The sequence below is a fragment of the Mastomys coucha genome, unplaced genomic scaffold, assembly GCF_008632895.1.
Source record: "Mastomys coucha isolate ucsf_1 unplaced genomic scaffold, UCSF_Mcou_1 pScaffold12, whole genome shotgun sequence".
NCBI lineage: Eukaryota > Metazoa > Chordata > Mammalia > Rodentia > Muridae > Mastomys > Mastomys coucha.
In genome coordinates, this window is record NW_022196894.1 from 7,740,922 (window position 1) to 7,752,253 (window position 11,332).

The following is an 11,332-nucleotide window of genomic DNA, read 5'->3' on the forward strand; positions in this document are numbered from 1 at the left end:
ACCCAGAAGGCGGAGCTTGGCTTCATAGGCTTTGAATTCTGTCTTTAAAGTTTTAAAAGGGATAATCTAGAATACAGAAACAAGACCAAAACCATAAAATGTTAGGCATCTAAAACAGGAGGAGAAATTTTAACACTTCCTATTCAGACTGGTTCTAGAGCCATGCCCCTCTCAGATTTAATGAATTCCTAAGCAGCTAAAATATGCTCTAGAGGCCTTGCCAAGTGCTGGGAGACCCTGAGAGGAATGATCAAGGAGCCAGGATAAAAACCCAGATGTCATCTAGGCACTGAAGTAGATGACACAACTTGTTCTTGGGTATTTTAGGTTGGAGAATACTAACCGTGAGGGTAGCCCAGGCAATTGAGCAAGATGCTATGTCAAACAAAATAAAATGAGGGGCTGGGCAGTGGTGGCGCACGCCTTTAATCCCAGCACTTTGGAGGCAGAGGCAGGTGGATTTCTGAGTTCAAGGACAGCCTGGTCTACAGAGTGAGTTCCAGGACAGCTAGGGCTATACAGAGAAACCCTGTCTCAAAACCGCTCCCCCCAAAAACAAAACAAAACAAACAAACAGCTGCAAAGACAGCTTAGTGGTTAAAAGCACTGGCTGCTCTTACAGAGGATCTGGGTTTGATTCCAGCACCCACACAGTAGCTCATGGCTATGTGTACTTCTCTCCAAGTCCAAAGACTCTCTTCGGGTGTATATGGATACTTATATATAAGGTGCAGAGACACATGAGGACAAAACACCTAGACACTTTTTAAAAAAGCAAGGGTGTTAGGGGTGGGAGAGCGCGCGTAGCACCACCTGGTGTACATGTTAAATCCCAGCTTAAAGGAAGTTCTGAGTTGGAAGCTAACCTGATCTACATTGCAAGTTTGGGGTAGAGTATTAGTCTAGCATTTGTAAGATTTCAGATTCAATTCCTACTACCAAGAGAAATACAAAGAAACAGACTACAAAGATAAACAACTAATCACAAGCCAGCGCCAGACATGTGATGCTCTACAAGTACACCAAAAATTTGGTTTTTGTTTTGTTTTGTTTTTTTGAGACAGGATTTCTCTGTACAGCCCTGGTTATCCTGGAACTCACTCTGTAGACCAGGCTGGCCTCAAACTCAGAAATCCACCTGCCTCTAAAATTAGGTTTTTAAACAATCTGTAATGGGACTATAGATGGCTCAGTGCTTTGGAGCTCTGAGTTCTTACAGAGAATACATGGAAATAACCTTCTAGAACTCTAGCTGCAGGGAACCCCGTTCTTCCTTAGGCACGGTGCTTAAGACAATTAAAAATGAGATATGAAATCTGACATGCATTTAGCTTTTCAGACACCAATCAAATAGCACCTTTAGCAAAAGCAGAAGGAAATACAGCAACAATTACATTACAGTGACAATTACATTAAAAAGAGAAAAACAGGCTGGAGAGACGGCTTGGTAGTTAACAGCACTTGATGCTTTTGAAGGACCTGGGTTTTATTTCCCACATCAATGAGGCAGCTCAACCACCTGTAACCCTAGCTCCAGGGGACTTCAAAACCTTCTCTGGCCCTAGAAGACGCCTGCATCCATGTGGTGCATACACATGTTAGGAATACACACTCATAGTCATAAAGGAATAAATTAAAATTACAGAGAAAACAGACTTGAAAAATCAAGAATTACAACACTGTATCATACTTCATTTTTTTTTTTTTTTTAGAGACAGGGTTTCTCTGTGTAGCCCTGGCTGTCCTGGAACTCACTCTGTAGACCAGGCTGGCCTCGAACCCACAAATCCACCTGCCTCTACCTCCCAAGTGCCAGGATTAAAGGCGTGTGCCACCACTGCCCGGCTCTATTACGTCTCTGAAAGGACTTCAATGCATCAGCACACCTCCTACCTGAGAGACAGTGTTAACTCCATGTTTTTTCAAAAGCTTTTTATAGAAACCTTCTGTCTGTTCAGGTGAATCACATTCATCTTTTGTGAACAGACATACATCTGAGGATTCTGAGAGAATGCTATGAGGCAAAGATCTGCAAAACATAACAAAGAAGGATCAGAGTGTTATTCCAGACAGTATGTGGATTATCCACAACACATTCAAAGTCACCGTTGACCCAAGAGAGCTAATGAGAACATACAATACATACAGGCAGGCCAGATGAATCAGTGGGTGAAAACCCGTGCTCGATGCCATGCCTAACAACCAGAGCTCAAGCTCCACATGGTAGGGAGAAATGACTGACTTCCATATGTGTGCACCCAACTCTCCAGACATACAAAGACAAGTAAATGCTCTCTAAAAATACTTTTATTTATTTATTTTCATGTCATGGTTTCTCTGTCTGTCTTAGAACTTGCCCCACTTCTGGCTCTAAAAAAGGAAATATTGGTCTAGAGAGACCTAATGCAGGATTGCACACATTCAGCAGTTAAGAGCATTTGCTGCTTTCCCAGGAGATCTGATTTTTATCACCTGTACCCACAATGGGTTGCTCACAACCTCTCTGCAGTCTAGGTGATCTGACTCCCTCTTTTGGCTTCTGCAAGCTCTGGACACATGTGGCCCACATTCTCACACTCAGACACACTGAGTTTTAAAAATTAAAATGGGGTGGTGTGGGGGGCAGTTGGAGAGATGGCTCAGCACTTAAGAGCACTGACTGCTCTTCCAGAGGTCCTGAGTTCAATTCCCAGCAACCACATGGTGGCTCACAACTATCTGTAATGGGGTCCGATGTCCTCTTCTGGTGTGTCTGAAGATAGCAACAGGGTACTCGTATACATAAAATAAATCCTTCAAAAAAAATAAAAATTAAAAGTGGGCATCTTTAGCCTCAGCACTCAAGAGAGACAGGCCGATTGTGAGTTTGGGGCCAGGCAAGCCTTAATAACAACCAACCAGTCAAAAAACAAAACAAAACAAAATAAATAAGAACTTACACTCTGATCCGAAGTTCTTTCTCTGGAATTTTCCATAATATCACCATTAAAAATAAATTTTCATTCCCATTCAACAGCAATTCATTACTTTTTTTCTTGGACTTTGAGTGATCAAACAAAACTTCCACTGCCTTTCTAATCTGCAGAGACAAGAGAATGAATTAATTTTCTCAATTATGTTAATTGCTCCCACACAGACATATGTTTCCTTTGCTCCTTTGGGGGCGCGGGGGGGGGGAGCAGTATCAAGAGAGAGTTTTCCTGTATGGCTCTGGCTATCCTGGAATATGAAGTCCAGACTGGCGTCGAATTCAAAAGATTCGCCTGCCTCTATCCCGCGTGCTGGGATTAAAGGTGTGCGCCACTAAGCCTGGTGGTCCTCTTTTTAATGGGCAAATTTCACCTTAAAATTTGTACCCAGTGCAATGTACGAATCCGTCTAAAACATCTCAGTACCTGCTTCCAGAATCTGTTTACAAGTGGTCTTTTCTACGTAAGAGAAAGGGCTATTCGGAAGCCTCTCGTGAACTCTACGAGAAAGGAAACGATCAGGAAAAGCTCGTAGTGCGGGGAGCATTTATTGAGCGTCATGTGCTCAGCTCTGCTAAAAACACTGTGCACCTACAGCTGACCGGCAATGCTGCGGAACGGAGCGCAGAAGCCCACTTTCAACAGGAGGCAAACAGGCTATAAATAAGTGTGAGAAAAGCGAGGCCGCTGGGGTGCGTTTCTGAGGCCTGCCTCGAGCTCCGGAGCGCCCACGCAGTCGCAGGCCTCTCGCCCCACACCCTGCGCCTAACGCGGGTCCTAACCACCCTGCATCCGAATCGTTGTCCCCAAAAGCCACTTGCCTGCTCTCTGTCCAGCTGTAAAAGAGCGGTCGGGGTTCCTTGCACGTCAGTGGTGGCCGTCGTAGCGACCGAGGCACTGGGAGCTTGGGACGCTGAGCCCTTCATGTCGCCTCGTGCGGCACGCAGAAGTCAGAGTGCGTGTGCAGCCCGGATGCCCGGAACCGGAAGCAGACGATAAGACTGCCGGGGGCCGGGGCTAGTTGTGTCATTTCCGGTAAGGCGCCGAGTTACGCGCTGGGCCCGCCCTCTTGAGTAGCTGGTGTTGAGGACGTGGGGTGTGGTGTCCAGGCTTATCCTAGTGGAAACGTCTCCCTTGCGTCGGGCTCTTTCTAAGGCTCCAGGCCTAGCAACCCGTGTCGCTCCTCTCCGGAGGACACTGAGCGAGCGCCCTAAGGAGAGACTAAAGCCCTCTCTCCACTGCCGTGCTGTCTTCTGAAGGGTGGGAAGCCGTGGCTCCTCTACTCCGTTTGGCTGCAGGCGTCGGTTTCCTCAAATTAGTGGTATTCCCATAAAATAAAGAGCAACTGCCAATACTAGGCGCGTGATGCTGCGCGAGGAACGAAAAAATGAGTCGGTCTCTCAGGAGCTTCTGCCCAGGTTAAGACTTGAATGAGTGTGAAGGGATAACTTTAGCGTAGGGAAAATACGGCAGAACGTCCTAAGAGTAGTTGCCAAGCATACCCACTGTGGTGACCGTGCCAAATACTCCGCATTTGAGGTTGTTCTCAGTCAGTACAGGGAGCTCTGAATAGTACCACCAGTTTTTATTTTCGATTGGTTCGAAACAAGGTCTCTATTATTGAGACAGGATCTCTTATTATGGCAGTTTTGGCTATTCTGGAACTCTCTATACAGTCTGACCTCGGACTCACTGAGATCCTCCTGCTTCAGGTTTCAGAGTGCTAGGATTAAAAGCATCCACCAATACACCCCCACTTAAGTCAAGATCTTCCTATATAGTCCAGGATTACCTGAGTGAGTCTCCTTCCCTACATCCCAGATGCTGGATTTACATGAGTGAGTGAGTCCCCTGTCCCCCCGACTTGTACCAGCACAGTTACAATAATTTATTTAAGAACTTTTATGGGGATGTTAAGGATGTGATAGGCTCCCCTCAGCTAGCTGTGTGGGAATAAAATGTTATCCATTGTCAGTTGTTTTCTAAAAGTACTCCTTATATGAAAGAATCATGCTCTGCTAGTGTCTGATGAGGACCTTGTCTTAATTTAACTTGTAGAATACATTTTTAGAAAAGTCCCTGGCACCTGCTTCTACTTGTCTCTTTTAGAATCTAGTATAAGATGGACTTTTAGCATAGTGCCATGACTTGCCACATCGGGCTTGAGGTGTGCAGGCTTCCTACCACACTCCAGAGAACATTGGTGGTCTCAGGTGTTCTCTTGCCTGTGTTCAAGATTGAGAATCAGACTTTTTTGGTTTTTTTTGAGACAGTTTCTCTTTGTAACAGCCCTGGCTGTCCTGGATCTCTCTTTGTAGGCCAGGCTGGCCTTAAGCTCACAGAAATCTGCCTGCCTCTGTCTCCCAAGTGCTGAGATTAGGGCTTTTTTGTTGTTAGTTTGTTTTAAGAGGTTTATTTATGTGTATGGATGTCTTACTTGTGTGTATATCTGTGCACCACATGTGGGCAGTGCTGGTGAGGGGCCAGAAGAGAGTGTTATATTCTCCTAGAACTGCAATTACAGATGGTTGGAAACTACCATGTGAATGCTGAGAATCAAACTGTAGTCTTCTGGGACAGCAAGCAGTACTCTTTTTTTTTTTTTAGATGTATTTATTTGTTTTATGTATATGAGCACACACTATAGCTGTACAGATAGTTGTGAGTCTTCATCTGGTTGTTGGGAATTGACTTTTAGGACCTCTGCTTGCTCAGGTCGACCCCTGGCAAGCAGTACTCTTAACGAAATCTCTCCAGCCCCAAGCACCAGACTTTGGGGCCAAGGAAATACATGCATTCAGATGATAGATCCTTGAGGTGTTTGGAAGCAGTGACTAGAGCCAAAGAATTGCAAATTGAAGAGACAGGATATGAGGCTTCTAAAACTGACAAAGGAACTAGTTATCAAGCTGCAGTTACACAGGAAAGAAATAAAAAGTACTAGTAGCAAAGGAAAAGTGATGGATTACACTTTAGTAAAGTTGACCTGGTTGTGGTATTGCAAGGTGAAAGATCTAGAACTCTTTGATATTCTTACCTTCAAGAAGTGGAGCTTCACCGCCCCCCCCACACACAGTGTGAGCTGATTTAGTGACTTGGTTCTTTCTAATAGTGTATTGGCAATGTGAAAGGATGTCAAACATGGCATGGTACTTGTAATCCCAGTACTGAGGGGCCTTTAACAGAAGGATTGCTGTGAATTCTAGCCATTCTGGGCTATATAGCAATACTCTCATCTCAGTGTCATTTCTGAAATTAGACTTATGCATGTAATTATGCATGTAATTTTTGTCTTTACAACTCTCTCTCATTCACTCATTTGTAAGGTGGCCCTAGAGAGAGGGAAGTCAGATGATGTGATGTGAGACTACTTTGGCAAGCTGCTAGTCACCACATGCATGACGGCGGAAGTACAGCCTTCTCTGCAGACAAGAAAGACTCCAAGTTAGAACCATTCAGCTGTGCTGCTCCTAGCTTTCTCATAAAAAACAAATAAACCTTGGTTAATTTTAGCTACCAAAGTGGGGTGATTTGTTCTCTATATTGATAGGTATTTGATAGAAATTTATAGTCCTCCCACTCACATATCCAACTGTGTAATTATATTTGAACTTTTGTACCTTACATTCACCAAGTTTTACCATGAACTCATATGATCCCCTCAACTTGCTTCCCTTGTATTTCCTTTTTCAGTATTGAGGACTTCTAAGACAAATAGAATTATTTTTAAGTCTTTTCTCTTCATCCCTCAATTTGATGAATAATAGTTTGCAGTGGGGGTTTGGTGGCTCACATTCCTAACACAAGCACTTAGAATTATAGAATTAGGAATTTCAAAGTAAGCCTTAGCCATTTGGCATATTTAAGGCTTGTCTAAGCTATGTGGAACCATCTCAAAAAAAAATCTTAGAGATACATAGAAACCTAGATAATCCACAAATTCCTGAGCATGAAGTACTAGACAAATGGGCAATACTAATTATTAGTAGGATTTAAAAATGAAGAAAAAGGAACAGATTTGGAAGTTATTGGAATGAATTCTTGAGTTATTGGGATGACTCAGCGGGTACAGACACCTGCCATCAAACCTATAACCTGAGTTTGAGTCAAAGAATCCACATCATGAAAAGAGAAATCAGACCGCTACAAGTTGCCCTCTGATTTCCACATGTGAGCTCTGGCCCATGACCCATGGCACAGTTGTTCCCACATGAATGCACACACACAAGAAAATGCAATTAAGAAACAATTTAAAAAATATTCTTGGGCTGATGAGATGGCTCAGCGGGTAAAGAGCACTGTCTGCTCTTCCAAAGGTCATGAGTTCAAATCCCAGCAACCACATGGTGGCTTACAACCACCCATAATGAAATCTGATGCTCTCTTCTGGTGCTATCTCAAGACAGCTACAGTGTACTCATTTATAATAATAAATAAATCTAAAAAAATTTTAAAAAAATAAAAAATATTCTTTTTCACTATTTCAAGTTTAAAGTGCCAGTGCTATATCTAAGTAACTCTGGGATGCAGAGAAAGATGTTTCTGAGAAAAGAAGAAATCTTAAATATCATCTCCATATAGGGATGGTTACAGCTGTGGAAATAAATGAGAAATATAGAGCTAAAGCAGAGCCATCAAGAAATCTTAAATTGTGGATTAGAAGAGAAGAGAGCTAAGGAAAAGAAAAGAAAATGTGGGTAGGGGGCACAGACCCAGCATAAGAATGACCATTCTCATCCAAACTACCACACTAACTAGTGCAATATCTCATATCAACCTCCTTAAATATCTCCTCACATTGGAACACATTTTAATTGATGGATCAAGCAGGGAGCAACACTATTAGAAATAATTGGGAGGTATGGCCTTTTGGAGGAAGTATGTCACTGAAGGTGGATGTGTTACTTCTCCAGCACCACATCTGCTTGAATGGCATCCTACTTCCTGCCATGATGGTGGACTAATAACCCTCTGAAACCATAAGCAAACCCCAATTAAGTGTTTTCGTTTATAAGAGTTGTACTGATTATGGTGTCTCTTAACAGAAATAGAACATTGATAAAGACAGTTTCATAGTTTTCAACTTTATACAAGCTAGAGTCACCTGGGAGGAGGAAATCTCAGTTGAGAAAATACCTCCATCAATAGCATTGGCATGCAGGGAAGGCTATAGGACATTTTTTGGATTAATGATGTAGATGGACTTACCCTTCTCTTGGTGATGCTACCCTGGGGCAAGTGGGCCTGAGTCATATTAGAAGGTAAGAGGAATAAGTCAGTAAGCAATGTTCTTTCATGGTCTCTGCTTCAGGTCCTCCCTTCAAGTTCCTGCCTTGAAGTCTTATACTGATTTACCTCAGTGATGGAATATAACCTGAAAATGAAATTAATCCATGTATTTTGGTCAGTGTTTTATCACAGCAATAAAGATTAAAGATAGATGTCTTCCTCAATTGCTTCTTCGTCTTATTTTCTTTAATTTTTTTTTCCTCGAGACAGGATTTCCTGGTTGTCCTGGAACTCACTCTGTAGACCAGGCTGGCCTGGAACTCCGCCTGCCTCTGCCTCCCAAGTGCTGGGATTAAAGGCCATCTTATTTTCTTAGACAGAGTCTCTAACTGGAAGTTTGCTGTTTCATCTAGACTGACTAGCCAGCAAGGCCTTGCCATACACCTGACTCAGTCTCCCAGCATTATACTTACTGAGTCCTTTATGTAGCATTTATTGAATTATTTATAAGCACTTTGCCCAGAAAAAAAAATGTTTTTCTTTCTTTCTCTCTCTCTTCCTTCCTTCCTTCCTTCCTTCCTTCCTTTCTTTCTTCCTTCCTTCCTTCCTTCCTTTCATTCTTTCTAGACAAGGTCTCTTTTTTATAGCCTTGGCTGTCCTAGAACTCACTATGTAGGCAAGGTTAGACTTGAACTCAAAGAGATGTTCCTGGCTCCACCTCTTGAGTGTTGGGAGTAAAAGCATTCACTACCATGCTCAAAATAAACCTTTCAAGGTAGTGACCTCATCTTTAAGTCAATAGGGCTGAATTTGCACTTCCCCTTCATAGTACAACTTTGGACAAAATACAGTGAACAGAGTCTTTTAGTTAAGGCTACTATTGCTGTTATGAAATACCATGATCAAAGGAACTTAGGAAGAAAGGGTTTATTTTGCCTATGCTTCCATATCACTGTCAGGACAGGAACTCAAGCAGGGCAGGGACTAGGAGGCAGGAGCTGATGGCAGAGGCCATGGAGGAGTGAGTGAAAACAGTAAAATGCTGAACTCTGTTCTAGCACCTGTAGAGGAGGAGGTTATTCCCATACTTTCAGCTAGTCCAGGACCTGACTATGTTGGAAGGAGATTCTACACCTGCAGTCCTAAGAGTTTATCCTGATTTTTCCCTACCTCTATCTGACTGGTTCTCACCTATGTATACTCAGTGGATGGGATTGTGCTCCACTCTAGCAGAGCCAGACCCTAGCTACTCTCCCTCTCACAGAGGCACCCCTAGTGGGCCCCAACCCCTGCTAGAGGAAGGGGCAGGAAAGGGTCAGAGGCTATGTCAGAAGGGGATTCTACACCTGCAGTCCCAAGAGTTTATCCTGATTTTTTTTTTTTTTTTTTTGGTTTTTCGAGACAGGGTTTCTCTCTGTAGCCCCGGCTGTACTGGTACTCACTCTGTAGACCAGGCTGGCCTCGAACTTGGAAATCTGCCTACCTCTGCCTCCCAAATGCTGGGATTAAAGGTGTGCGCCACCACCGCCCGGCTATCCTGATTTTTCTTTACCTCCATCTGACTGGTTCTCACCTATGTATGCTCAGTGGATGGGACTGTAAGCACCTTTTAGACCCTTTTTACTACTGAGGAAAGGGACTAGATATGACTGAGGCAAGAAGTCTGTGATGGGCTCAGGGTCCACAAGATTAGATAAAGAGCTGAGTGAATATTGCCTTCAACCTTATCAGTGGAATCCCAACACTGATGAAGGTAGAGGGGCTCTTGATGCCTCTCACCAGGCACTGACCAGAATGAGAGCAGTGCCCAAAACACTGTTTAATCTTTTAAGAGTATCTGAGGTAATTTGGGGAATCAGGAATCTGGTTTCCTGGGACATCTCCAAGAGGCTTTGAGAATGTAGTCGCATTGATGCAGGTGTCACAGAAAGCCAATGGTCTGCTAACACTGGTTCCATGACTCAGGCGGCCCCAGTTTTCAAGTTACAGAAGTTTGAAGGGTTTGAAGAAATGAATAGGTCACATCTGTTAGAAATAGCTCAGAAGACCTTTTTTTTTTTTTCCAGTTTTTGAGTTTGTGTGTGTGTGTGCATGTGCCTGTGTGTGTGTGTGTGTGTTTTTTTGTCTTTTTTTTTTTTTTTGAGACAGGTTTTCTCTGTGTTGCCTTAGCTGTCCTGGAATTCACTCTGTAGACCAGGCTGGACTTGAACTCAGAAATCCACCTGCCTCTGCCTCCTAAGTGCTGGGACTAAAGGCGTGTGCCACCACTGCCTGGCACTCAGAAGACCTTTTAACAATGGACATCTAGATGAGAAGAAAGACATAAGGCTGGCCAGGAAAATGATAGCCATATTCAGAGAAGGGCCTGAGGGAAGCTCAAAGTACCTCAGGCAACCAAACCAGCTCTAAACCAGGGTGGAGAAGGACCAATGTATCTATTGTATGAGAAAAGGGACACTGGAAAATCAAATGCCTAAAAATTCATGGACAAAGAAAAAGAGAACTGATCTTAAATCTCACTGGATCAGATTGATGGGGCCAGGGCACCATACCAATGAGGCCCAGGAGTCCATGGTCACAGGAAAAGAGAGAAGGACAAAACTCTCTGGTTCCTGGTAAATACAGATACAGCCTGTTCAGGGCTGACCCAACCCCTGGGCCCCATCACTAAGGACAGAACCACAGGCCCAAGGGACCATAGAATCTGACATTCACTTCTGGAGCAACAACCAAGAAGTTAACACTGAACAAGGTACTGTGACTAATTCTTTTCTTGTTATGCCAAATTATTCATATCCCCTAATGAGTAGAGAATTGTTAAGAAAATTTGGTGCAACCATCACCATGTTAAAGCCATCCTGGACCCAGCGAGTCCATATTCAACGATTCTGGTAAATCTCCCCTTATTAGAAGAATATAAAATGACAGAAATGCATACTGAAAAACTAGGAGCTGTCTACCCACTCCTAACAGAATTGTTAAAAGATGTCTGCAATAGGCATAGAGACCAGTAATCCCAGAATGGCCTCACTGTGGCTACCAGTTATTACCCAACTCTTAGGCTCAGCTTTGCCTGTAAGGGTTAAACAATACCCAGTCTCGAAAGAAGCCAAAGCTGGCATTACAAAATACAT

The 11,332-nt window shown here is 43.4% G+C and overlaps 1 protein-coding gene and 1 long non-coding RNA gene across 2 annotated transcripts in view; one reads left to right on the forward strand and one right to left on the reverse strand.

Annotated features, from left to right (window-relative positions):
- Rsl1d1 (ribosomal L1 domain containing 1) overlaps positions 1–3,963 on the reverse strand; it is a gene marked incomplete at its 3' end in the record, with an annotated part of 12,853 nt that extends 8,890 nt beyond the window's left edge. Inside the window, exons 1-4 of the mRNA XM_031364584.1 lie at positions 3,791–3,963; positions 2,940–3,079; positions 1,894–2,029; positions 3–66 (exon numbers count right to left, since the gene is read on the reverse strand). Of these exons, the coding sequence (XP_031220444.1) occupies positions 3–66; positions 1,894–2,029; positions 2,940–3,079; positions 3,791–3,895 (445 nt within the window). The remainder of the gene's footprint in view (positions 1–2; positions 67–1,893; positions 2,030–2,939; positions 3,080–3,790) is intronic.
- A 36-nt stretch (positions 3,964–3,999) lies between these two features.
- LOC116085301 lies at positions 4,000–6,490 on the forward strand. The gene is made up of 2 exons (XR_004116486.1): positions 4,000–4,387; positions 6,296–6,490. It is a non-coding gene; the product is annotated as an uncharacterized LOC116085301 (long non-coding RNA).
- Positions 6,491–11,332: the final 4,842 nt, after the last annotated feature.